The sequence below is a fragment of the Carcharhinus amblyrhynchos genome, chromosome 34 (genome assembly GCF_965287045.1).
Source record: "Carcharhinus amblyrhynchos chromosome 34, sCarAmb.v2.hapA, whole genome shotgun sequence".
NCBI lineage: Eukaryota > Metazoa > Chordata > Chondrichthyes > Carcharhiniformes > Carcharhinidae > Carcharhinus > Carcharhinus amblyrhynchos.
Window position 1 is genome coordinate 3,134,625 of NC_137357.1, and position 12,837 is coordinate 3,147,461.

At 46.7% G+C, this 12,837-nt stretch overlaps 1 protein-coding gene across 4 annotated transcripts in view; it reads right to left on the bottom strand.

Annotated features, from left to right (window-relative positions):
- Positions 1-115: 115 nt before the first annotated feature.
- The window catches only part of LOC145361292 (prosaposin-like), a 44,216-nt gene continuing 31,494 nt past the window's right edge, over positions 116-12,837 (bottom strand). For all 4 annotated transcript variants that reach the window (XM_080216940.1, XM_080216938.1, XM_080216939.1 and 1 more), the window contains 4 exons: positions 11,984-12,117; positions 9,945-10,022; positions 2,998-3,108; positions 116-1,474 (listed from right to left, as the gene is read on the bottom strand). In XM_080216940.1, the coding sequence (XP_080073066.1) occupies positions 1,439-1,474; positions 2,998-3,108; positions 9,945-10,022; positions 11,984-12,117 (359 nt within the window). In that variant the 3' untranslated portion in view covers positions 116-1,438. The remainder of the gene's footprint in view (positions 1,475-2,997; positions 3,109-9,944; positions 10,023-11,983; positions 12,118-12,837) is intronic.

The following is a 12,837-nucleotide window of genomic DNA, read 5'->3' on the forward strand; positions in this document are numbered from 1 at the left end:
TCCATCCAGTGATTCCTCTGTGCTGTAAGTAACTCGAAATGCCTGGAAACATTGGCTCTATTCTCTAGCATTGAGTAACTGTCTGCATGAAGTCTGTATGTTCCCCGCACCCCCCCCCACCCACCCCCGTGTCTGGGTGGGTTTCCTCCCACACTCCAAAGATGCATAGTATGGTCAATCCCCGCAACCTAAATTGCCCCTTAGCCTCCAAAGGTGTGTATGGGGACATGGTGGTGTAATCACTCAACTAGTAATCTAGAGACCCAGGGTGTAATGCTCTGGGTACCTGCGTTCGAATCCTGCCACAGCAGATGGTAGAATTTGAATTCAGTAAAAAATCTGGAATTAAAAACTGATTGATGAAACCATTGTCAATTGTCAAAAAAACCCATCTGGTTCACTAATGTCCTTTAGGGAAGGAAATCTGCTGTCCTTACCCGTCCTGGCCTACATGTGACTCCAGAGCCACAGCAATGTGGTTGACTCTCAAATGCCCTCCAGAATGGGCAATAAATGCTAACCCAGCCAGCGATGCCCATGTCCCGTGAATGAATAAAAATTAGGGGGATTAGTGGGGAGAATATGTGGGATTAGAGGGATAGGGTCTGGGTGGGATGCTCTGTTAGAGAATCGGCACAGGCTTGATGGGCTGAATGGCCACATCCTGCACTGTAGGGATTCTATGATACTATTCTCTTTCCACAGATGCTGTCAGACCTGCTGAGATTTTCCAGCATTTTCTGTTTTTGGGGCGTGAGCTGCAAGTAAGGCTTTATTCCTGAAATTTTTCTGAAATTGGAACCTTAAACGATTAATTCATAGAATAGATCTGATTTAAAAAAAAAGGCACAGCCTCAAAATAAGGGAGGGGGGGGGCAGTTTAATCAGAGTTGAGGAGGAACTTCTTCACTCAAAGGGTGGTGAATGTCTGACATTCTCTGCCCATTGAAGTGGTGGAGGCTACCTTGCTGAATATACTTAAGTCACGGGTAGATAGATTTCTGATGGACAGGGGAATTAAGGGTTATGGGGAGAAAGCGGGAAAGTGGAACTGATCCACTTCAGATCAGCCATGATCTTATTGAATGGCGGGGCAGGCTCGAAGGGCTAGATGGCCTACTTTTGCTCCTATTTCTTATGTTCTTATCAGTGTAAAAGCTCAGTGATCTTAACCTTAAGACACCATCCAGAAGAACAGATAAGTACGGAGGGAAAGGGATTTGCTACACATTACACAGTGTAAGGGTTGTGTGCTAATACAATTAATCTCGCATTGTAAGCTCAGGGAATTTAAAGCGTGCAAGGGCAATAGGACAAAACAATTTGTCTTGATGCTGAGTTACATGTCGAAGCAAAGATACTGTGGCAATGTTTTTTTTTGTTTAAACTGAAGCAATACTGCGTCAGAGAATTTTCTTCAATAACTTGCAGCACTGTTTTAGATCCAACCGTTCTTCTCACAGTAATTGACAGCCTGGAAGAGAGAACGGACAGAACACCAAAGTGAGAGCTCACCACATTGAAAATACAGAACCGATTTCAAAAGGACACCACTGTTTGTGAATCTCTGCAGAACTAACTCTGAATTCTACAGCTTGTCACCACCAAATCGCAGCTTCCTGATTTCATATTCCACTTCCCTTTTCACTCTTGGTGCTTACCCCCCTGCCCCCCCCAACTTCTGTTTACTTCCTGATTTCCAATTTCATCTCATTTAACCCTCGTGATTCCGCACTCTGGCCTTTTGTACCACGTAGAGTAAGTACATCGTAGAGAAAGGCCAGTGGTCTAAGCAGCTATTCACTGCAAACCCGCTGTTCTTGCTCGAGTTCAGGCTGGTGTGCCTCTTGCAGGTTAGATTTGGTTGTAGAGTGGAGATAAGCAGATAGCAGGGTAAGTGAAAGCTGCAGGGTAAGTGAAAGCTGCAGATTGCGAAATAAAAATCGCCTCTAACTAACTGAACCTCCTGACTAACAGCATCATAGCTCCACTCAGCAGGATCATAGAATCCCCAGTGCAGAAGGAGGCCATTCAACCCATCGAATCTGCACCGACTCTGACAGAGTATCTTCCATTCAGCCCATTGAACTGGCATCAACAACAATCCCACCCAGGCCCTATCTCCATAACCACACACATTTACCATTAATCCCCCTGACACTAATGAACAATTTAGCATAGTCAATCAACCCAGCCAACACATCTTGGAACACTAAGGGGCGATTTAACATGACCAATCCACCTAACCTACAAATCTTTGGACTGTGGGAGGAAACCCATGTAGACACTCATCCAGGCCCTCACCCCTCCCAGCCCTATCGCTATAACCCCAGGCTAATACCCCCCTAAACAACGCACCTTGAGGCACCAAGGAGCAATTTGGCACAGCCAATCCCCCTAACCTGCACATCTTTGGACACTAAGGGTAATTTAGCATAGCCAATCCACCTAACCTCCATACCTTTGAACAGTAAGGGGCAATTTGGCACGGCCAATCCCCCCTAACCTTCACATCTTTGGAGTGTGGGAGGAAATGGAGCACCTGGAGGAAACCCACAGACACAGGGAGAACATGCAGACACCACAGTGACCTGAGGCTGGGAATTGAACCCGGGTCCCTGGCACTGCGAGGCAGTGGTGCTAACCACTGTGCTGCAAATCAGCTGAAACTCTGTTTACCAACATCGTATGGAAGAAAACCTATCAATACTGTCAAAGGATTTAGCAAGTGAGTGTGGACTGGATACACATTCCTGTGATAACTATGTGAAGAGTCAATATGAAAGATATTTTAGTTCAAAGTCAGGAATTAGTCAGGATCACAGTATGAAGGGAGAGTCGATCTGGATACAATCAATTTGTGGAGTCAAAATAATGCAGTGGAAATTCAGATGCTAATTAATATAACTTTCAAATCAAGTTACGATGTCATCCATGATGTGTTTATGTACCTTTACCCATTGCCATCATTACACAGAGGGTTGACGTTCTGCTTACCTGACACCTGACGGCAGTTTCCCGATCTGAACACCAGTGCGACGGGCCCCAGGTACACTCATCGCTTCCAAGCAACTGTCCTTCCACTTCCCTGGCACAGACACCCAGTTCCTGTCAGGAAATATATGTGAAATAAATGAAAGTTGCCATAGACCCAGAGGCCATTGATTACTCTCTTTCGAGGGAGAGAGTTAACTGGTGGTGATTTAAGCTGAGGGTTACCATACCTCAGGCGAGGGGCATGGCTAAGAATGTGGAGCCTTCGTGAATACCCTCAGCTGATACGGGAAATGAACCCGCGCTGTTGGCGTCATCGAATCCCTGTGGTGCAGAAGGAGGCCATTCTGTTCCTTGAGTCTGCACCCACAACAATCCCACCCAGGCTCTATCCCACAACCCCACATATTCACCCCACACATCCCCTCAAACCTATGCATCCTGGGACACTAAGGGACAATTTAACACGGCCAGCGCACCTAGCCCACACAACTTTGGAGTGCGGGAGGAAACCAGAGCACCCGGAGGAGAACATGCAAATTCCACACAGCCAGTGACCCAAGCCGGGAATTAAACCAGGGTCCCTGAGCCTGTGAGGCAGCAGTGCTAACCACTGAGCCAGTGTCACAGCCTCACGAACAAGCCATCCAGCAACTGAGCTAACCAACCTCCTTTTTATTCATTAATGGATCATGGGCATCACTGGGCTGGGCCAGTATTTATTGCCCATCCCTAGTTGTCCGAGGGCAGTTGAGAGTCAATCACATTTCTGTGGCTCTGGAGTCACATGTAGGCCAGACCGAGTAAGGACGGCAGATTTCCTTCCCTAAAGGGAACCAGATGGATTTTTCCAACAGTTGGCAATGGTTCATGGCCGTCACTTAATGCCAGATATTTTATTGAATTCAAATTCCATCAGCTGCCATGTTGGGATTCGAACCAGGTCCCCAGAATGTTAGCTGGATTTCTGGATTAATAGTCTAGTGATAACATCACTAGGCCATTGCCTCCCCTCACGAGTTCGTGAGGATGATATTGGTTGTGGCCTTATTCTACAGTTGATCTCAGAGATCCACAAAAAAGTACACTTTGCTCTTTTATACAAGATGGAGGAAACAGTGAACCGGGTCACGATTCTCAACATTATCCTCTCTCATAGGGGGCGTGCGTATGGTTGGTGGCGTTCTGGCAAATAGGTGAAGGCTGGGATGAAGGCACTTTATCTAAATGCACGAAGCATTCGGAATAAAGTGGATGAGCTGGTGGCGCAGATCAGCACAAATGGATATGATCTGGTGGCCATTACAGAGACGTGGCTGCAAGGTGACAGGGACTGGGAGCTGAATGTCCAGGGGTATCAAGTGTTTAGGAAGGATAGGCAGGAAGAAAAAGGGGGGGGCGTAGCTCTGCTGATTAAGGATAGCATCAGGGTGGTAGTAAGGGATGATATAGGAACCAAAGAGCAGAACATGGAATCGTTGTGGGTGGAGATTAGGAACAGCAAAGGGAGGAAGATGCTGGTGGGTGTCGTTTATAGGCCCCCGAATAATGATCTGGAGGTGGGGCGGGCTGTTAACACGCAAATAAATGCAGCGTGCAGGAATGGGATGGTGATAATTATGGGGGATTTCAATCTACATATTGATTGGTTGACCCATGTGGGACGCGGTGGGCTTGAGGAGGAGTTCTTGGAATGCTGCCGGGATAGTTTCCTCGAACAATGTGTGTTGGAGCCGACGAGGGAGTGAGCTATCTTGGATCTGGTGTTATGTAATGAGGCGGGTAGAATTAGGGACCTTGTGGTGAAGGATCCTCTTGGGAAGAGTGATCATTGTATGGTGGAGTTTCTGATGCAGATGGAGGAGGAGAAAGTGAGTTCCCGGACATGTGTCCTTTGTTTGAACAGAGGGGAGTATGGTAGGATGAGAGAGGAATTGGCGAATGTTGATTGGGGGAGTGCGTTGGAAGGTAGGTCTGCTGAGGAACAGTGGAGGATCTTTAAGGAGATCTTTCTTGGTGCTCAGCAGAAATTTATTCCGATGGTTAAAAAGGATCGTAGGAGGAGAGATAATGAGCCGTGGATAACGAAGGAGGTGAAGGAAAGTGTTAAATTAAAAGCGGATGCGTTTAGAGTAGCTAAGAGTAGTGGGCAAGAAGAAGATTGGGAGAGGTTTAAATGTCAACAAAGAATGACAAAGAAGTTGATAAAGAAGGGTAGGAGAAACTATGAAGCTGGGGTAGCGCTTAATATAAAAAAGGATAGCAAGAGTTTTTATAAATATATAAAAAGGAAGAGGCTGGCTAGGGTGAACGTTGGACACATAGAGGATAAGAGGGGGGACTTAGTGGTAGGGGATGGGGAAATGGCTGAGGCCCTGAATAACTTTTTTGTTTCGGTCTTCACGGAGGAGGACGTGAATAATTTGCCAGGTGTTAGCGATGGAAAGATGGTAGGACTGGAGGGCCTGAATGACATTATTGTTACTAGAGAGGCGGTGCTCGACAGACTGGAGGGACTGATTGTGGACAAGTCCCCAGGACCGGATGGAATGCATCCAAGGGTTCTGAAGGAAATGGCGGAGGTGACAGTGGATGCCTTGGTGATTATTTTCCAAACCTCGCTGGATTCCGGGGAAGTGCCGGAAGATTGGAAAACGGCTAATGTTACGCCGTTGTTTAAGAAGGGTGGCACGCAAAAGGCGGGGAATTATAGGCCGGTTAGTTTAACGTCTGTTGTAGGTAAAAATGTTAGAATCCGTCATCAAGGAGAAAATAGCAAGGCATCTTGAGGAGAATTGTTTGGTAGAGCAGACGCAGCACGATGTCGTTAAGGGGAAGTCGTGTCTGACGAATTTATTGGAGTTCTATGAGGATGTGTCTAGGGCGGTGAATAGAGGAGAGCCGGTGGATGTGGTGTTTCTTGATTTTCAGAAGGCGTTTGACAAGGTGCCTCACAAGAGGTTATTACAGAAGGTCAGGGGGCATGGAGTTGGGGGTAGGGTGTTAGCGTGGATAGAGGATTGGCTGTCAAATAGGAGGCAGAGAGTGGTGGTCAATGGGTGCTATTCGGATTGGCGGTTGGTGACTAGTGGAGTACCCCAGGGGTCGGTGCTGGGGCCTCAGCTATTCACCATTTATATAGATGATCTGGAGGAGGGAACCGAGTGTATGGTGTCGAAATTTGCTGATGACACCAAGATTGGTGGAACAGCAAATTGTGCGGAGGGTGTGGAGAGTCTGCAGAAGGATCTAGATAGGCTGGGCGAATGGGCCAGGAACTGACAAATGGAATCTAATGTTGGCAAATGTGAGGTTGTCCACTTTGGTAGGAATAATGGTAGGAAGGACTATTACTTACTTGGTGAAAAACTGCAGCATGCGACGGTGCAGAGGGACCTCGGGGTCCTTGGGCATGAGTCACAAAAACCCAGCTTGCAGGTGCAGCAGGTGGTCAGGAAGGCAAATGGGATGCTGGCCTTCATAGCGAGGGGGATTGAATATAAAAATAGGGAGTGCTGCAGCTGTATAGGGCACTGGTGAGGCCGCAGCTGGAGTACTGTGTGCAGTTTTGGTCGCCACACTTACGCAAGGATATTTTGGCCTTGGAGGGAGTGCAGAGGAGGTTTACTCGGCTGATTCCGGAGTTGAGGGGGTTGAACTATGAGGAGAGGCTGAATAAACTAGGCTTGTACTCGTTAGAATTTAGAAGAATGAGGGGAGATCTCATTGAGACGTATAAGATGTTGAATGGGATGGATAGGGTAGAGGTGGAGAGGCTCTTCCTGCTCAGAAAGGACAGTAGGACTAGAGGGCACAGCCTCAAGATAAAGGGGGGGGCGGTTTAGAACGGAGTTGAGGAGGAACTTCTTCACTCAAAGGGTGGTGAATCTCTGGAATTCTCTGCCCGTTGAAGTGGTGGAGGCTGCCTTGCTCAATATTTTTAAGACGTGGGTTGATCGGTTTTTGATAGGCAAGGGGATTAAGGGTTATGGGGAGAGGGCGGGAATGTGGAACTGAGCCACGACAGATCAGCCATGATCTTATTGAATGGCGGGGCAGGCTCGAGGGGCTGGATGGCCTACTCCTGTTCCTATTTCTTATGAATCTTGGTAGCATTCCAGCTCGAAGGGTTCCCTTTGTTTTTGATGCCCTGACCAAGTGTCTATTCTCCAAGCGAACTGTTGTCGACAGGTTGTTTGATTGAGACAGAGCATCTGAACCTGATATCACCAGTCATCCTCACATTCTCTATCATATTTGTCGCAGAGCAGAAACCTTATTTTAACCAGAAATTATCGAAACCTAAAACAATACAGCACAGGAGGTGGTCATTCGGTCCATTAATTCTGCACCAGCCTATCACATGACTGATCATATCAAACTCTTTCTCTGATGTCCATTGTCAACTTGGGATACAATAGAATGCAAGAGCAGGGATATGCTGCTGAGGCTTTATAAGGCTCTGGTCAGACCCCATTTGGAATATTGCGAGCAGTTTGGGCCCTCTATCTAAAGAAGGATGTGCCGACTTTGGAAAGGATCCAGAGGAGGTTTTCACGAGAATGATCACAGGAATGAAAGGCTTGAGGAGCGTTTGAGGACTCTGGGTCAGTACTCGATGGAGTTTAGAAGGATGGGGGGGGGGGTGCGGGATCTCATTGAAATTTACAGATTACTGAAAGGCCTGGAAAGAGTGGATGTGGGGGAGATGTTTCCATTAGTCAGAGAGACTCGGATCCTAGGGCACGGCCTCAGAGTAAAGGGACAACCCTTTAGAACCGAGATGAGGAGGAATTTCTTCAGCCAGAGGGTTTGGTGAATCTGTGGAATTCATTGCCACAGAGGAGGCCAGGTCACTCAGTGTATTTAAGACAAAGATAGTTTTTTTTTGATAAGAGGATCAAAGATTATGAGGAAAAGGCAGGAGAACCTTTGGACACAGGTGAGGTCCCAGAGGACTGGAGAATAGCGAACGTGGTACCGTTGTTTAAAAAGGGTAGGAGGGATAACCCGGGTAACTATAGGCCGGTGAGTTTGACGTCAGTGGTAGGCAAGTTGATGGAGAGGATTCTTAGGGATAGGATGTGTGAGCACTTACAGCGTTGCGATCTGATTAGGGATACACAACATGGCTTTGTAAAGGGGAAGTCTTGCCTTATGAATCTGGTAGAATGTTTTTGAGGAGGTGACAAAAACGGTCGACGAAGGATGAGCCGTTGATGTCGTCTATGTGGATTTCAGTAAGGCGCTTGACAAAGTCCCTAATGGTAGGTTGGTAGAAAAGATTAAGGCTCATGGGATATGAGGCCAGGTATCTAGATGGGTTGAGAACTGGCTTGCTGAGAGGAGACAGACAGTAGTAGTGGAGGGGTCCTTTTCTAGCTGGAGCTCTGTCACTAGTGGTGTGCTGCAGGGCTCAGTACTGGGATCTCTTCTCTTTGTAGTATATATATAAATGACTTGGAAGAGGGAGTAAGTGGTGTGATCAGCAAATTTGCTGATGACACCAAGATGGCTGGCAGGGAGGAGCAGTGTCTGGCAATACAACGGGATATTGATAGGCTGGTATATTGGGCAGATATATGGCAAATGGAGTTTAATCCGGATAAATGTGAGGTGATGCATTTTGGCCGGAATAACGTAGCGGGGAGTTATATGATAAAGGGTAAGCCCATAAAGAGTATAGAAACGCAGCGAGACCTGGGGGTGCAAGTGCACAAGTCTTTGAAGGTGGCAGTACAAGTGGAGAAGGTTGTGAAGAAAGCCTATGGTATGTTAGCCTTTATAGGAAGGGGTATAGAGTATAAGAGCTGGAGTCTAATGTTGCAGTTGTAGAGAACGTTGGTTAGGCCGCATTTAGAGTACTGCATCCAGTTCTGGTCGCCTTACTACCAGAAGGACATGGAGACTCTGGAGAGAGTGCAGAGGAGGTTTACCAGGATGTTGCCTGGTATGGAAGGACTGGGTTATGAGGGAAGATTGAACAAACTGGGGCTCTTTTCCCTTGAAAGACAGCGACTGAGGGGGGATCCAATAGAGGTATATACGATTATGAAGGGTATAGATAGAGTAAACAGAGGTAAGCTATTTCCTTTGTTAGAGACACACAGTACAAGGGGCCATGGGCTTAAGGTGAGGGGGGAGAGGTATAACACAGATATTAGAGGGTGGTTTTTCACACAGAGGGTAGTGGGGGTATGGAATGCTCTGCCAAGTAAGGTGGTGGAGGCAGGCACGCTGGAGTTGTTTAAGAGTAACTTAGACAGGCACATGAGTGGGTTGGAGATGGGAGGATATAGGAGATTGCGTTAAATAAGGTTCATTAGCATTGGGACGTCCCTGGTAATGTAAAAGGATGTGGTATGATAATAATGTTTTTTTCTCTTTTAATTCACAGGTTTTAAGTCGGTCCACCTTGTTGCCCAACGAGGGGCATACACGCGATGGGTCATACTTGGGCTGCTCTTGAATGTTCGAGATTGGCCTAGTGCTTCATGTCATTAGTGTGTGCTTAAACTGGACCAGATGCTGGGCAAGACGACAGCTCAGTGACTATCACTGCTGTGCAGATACGTGGATTTGGGCCAGTGTCTGTGGGAGTTTGCGCATTCTCCCCATGCTTGCATGGGTTTTCTCCGGGTCCTCTGGTTTCCTCCCACATCCCAAAGATGTGCTATTAGGCTGATTGGCAGTAATAAATTGTCCCTAAATTAGTTTCCCTCAATGTGGATTGCCATAAAATAGATAAGGGTCATGGGTGGAGGGAGGGGACTGGTAATGTTAAAATGGCGGCGCGGGCTCGTTGGGCCGAAGGGCCTGTTTCCTGAGCTGTTTTTGTTCTTTGAATGGGGTTGAGAAATTTATCAGCTGTGATCAAATGGCGGAACAGACTCAATTCTGTTCTTATATCTTAGGGTGGAGAATGAGTGTGCAAACCTTCATACACTTACCCCACAAAGATCTCTCTCCTCCTGGTTCTGAAGGAGACGAGTGAGTGTGAGTTCATTGGAGCGAAGGAAGTCTTCACACTGTAAGAGCAAATGAAAAAAAATAGCCAATTCCAATCAAGTGTAACTCATAAGAACTGGAAGGCATGAGTAGGTAATTTAGCCCCTCTGAGCCTGCTAACCAGAACTGCTTCTTCCCTGCTGCTATCAGACTTTGAATGGGTCTACCTCACCCTAAGTTGATCTTTTTCTACACCCTAGCTATGTCTGTAACCCTACATTCTGCACCCTCCCCTTTACATGGTGGCACAGTAGTTAGCATTGCTGCTTTACAACACCAGGGACCCAGTTCAATTCTCAGCTTGGGTCACTGTCTGTGCGGAGTCTGCAACTTCTCCCCATGCCTACATGGGTTTCTTCTGACTGCTCCGGTTTCCTTCCACAGTCTGAAAGACGTGCTAGTTAGGTGCATTGACCCAAGCAGGCGCTGGAGTGTGGCAGCTAGGGGAATTTCACAATAAGTTCATTGCAGTGTTAATGTAAGCTTTACTCATGACTAATAAGTAAACTTTACTCTTTTTCTTTCCTGGTGCCATCAGACTTTTGAATGGACCTACCTTATATTAAGCTCATCTTTCTCTACACCCTAGCTATGACCGTAACTCTACATTCTGCACCCTCTCCTTCCATTCTCTCCTATGATACTCTATGAACGCTATGCTTTGTTTGTATAGCGTGCAAGAAACAATACTTTTCACTGTATCCCAATACATGTGACAATAATAAATCAAACAATACTTTTCACTGTATCCCAATACATGTGACAATAATAAATCAAACAATACTTTTCACTGTATCCCAGTACATGTGATAATAATAAATCAAACACTACTTTTCACTGTATCCCAGTACATGTGATAATAATAAATCAAATCACTGTTGCTGGATCACAGTTCTGGAGCTCCCTCCCTAACAGCGCAGTGGTGTACCTACACTACACGGACTGCAGTGGCCAAGGTGACAGTTCACCCACCACCTTCTCAGGGGTAATTCTGGTTTGGTCATTTTCCATGTTAAACAATCATGCCGAAACCGCAGAGATACATGAGTAAAGTTCAGTTCCTGAATCTTCAACTGTTTTTAGTAAAATTAACTTTAACATGGTTTCACTTCCCCTTTTCACTTCACTCTCAATTAGGCTTTAATAAGAAAGGGACCTTTGCCACCTTTTGTTACTGGACTGCACCCATTTCTAGGATCTGCATCATTAACTGTTGAGCCTTTTGCATGACTGTTCCTCAATCTCTGTTTCTGCCTTCCTCTTTTAAAGTTTATTTATCGGTGTCACGAGTAGGCTCACATTAACACTGCAATGAAGTTACTGTGACAATCCCCCTAGCCGCCACACTCCGGCGCCTGTGCGGATACACTGAGGGAGAATTTAGCACCTAATCAGCATGTCTTTCAGACTATGGGAGGAAACCGGTGCACCCGGAGGAAACCCAGGCAGACACAGAGGAGAATGTGCACACTCTGCACAGACAGTGACCCAAGCCGGGAATTGAACTCAGGTCCCTGGCGATGTGAGGCCATTGTGGCGGCCATCATTTATTGCCCATCTTTAGTTGCCCGAGGACAATTGAGAGTCAACCACATTGCTGTGGCTTTAGAGTCACATGTAGGCCAGACCAGGTAAGGGCGGCAGATTTCCTTCCCTAACGGACATGAGTGAACCAGATGGGTTTTTCCGGCAATGGTTTCATGAGTATCAGTAGATTCTTAATTCCAGATTTTTTTTATTGAATTGAAGTTCTACCATCTGCCGTGGCGTGATTCGAACCCAAATCCCCAGAGCATTAGCTGAATTTTTAGATTAACAGACTAATGATAATACTACTGGGCCACTGCTGTTGATGCGCTGATATTTAAACCAGTCACTCTTTATTAATTTAACCCATCCACTCCTATTAGTGATATCCATTAACACAACATCTGATCCCATTGCTGACATGATATACGGAGTCCCTTCCACAAGGACTCACCACCAATTTGGAGACATCAGAATACGGGTTGCAGGCCTCTGACAGAAGGACGTCCACTCCTGTGCCCTGTTTCCGAGCTGATTGAAGCTCTTGCATTATGCTATCACACATACCACATTCCATTATTGGCAGCACTGTGGATTGAGGGAGAAATTCGGATTAAACAGTGACAAGAGTCGAAAGCAGTTTCTTCCTGGCCAAACAATAAATGGATGCTTTTATCAGTTGGAACAAGAGAAGAAACTCCAATGAGAAAGTAGTTGGCACCAATGAAACTCCTGATTCGCTCTGTCCAAGCAAAATATGCACAGCCTCAAAGCAAGTTAATGAGGGAAATTGTCATCAACAACAGAGTGGCACAGTGGTTAGCACTGCTGCCTCACAGTGCCAGGGTCCTGGGTTCCATTCCTGGCCTGGGTCACTGTCTGTGTTGAGTCTGCATGTTCTCCCCCGTGTCTGTGTGGGTTTCCTCTGGGTGCTGCGGTTTCCTCCCACAGTCTGAAAGATGTGCAGGTTAGGTGAATTGGCCATGCTAAATTGTCCCTTAGTGTCCCAAGATGTGCAGATTAGATGGATTAACCATGGTAAATTGCCCCATACAGTCGAAAGATGTGTAGGTTCGGTGGGATTTGCCATGCTAAATTGCTCTTTAGTGTCCAAACATATGTGGGTGAGGTGGATTGGCCAGGCTAAATTGACCCTTAGTGTCAGGGGAACTAGCTAGGGTAAATATGTGGGGCTGCGGGGATAGGGCCTGGATGGGATTGCAGTTGGCGCAGACTCGATGGGCCAAATGGCCTCCTTCTGCATTGTAGGGATTCTGTGCATCTCTGCAGGGGACAGTGGCCAATCCT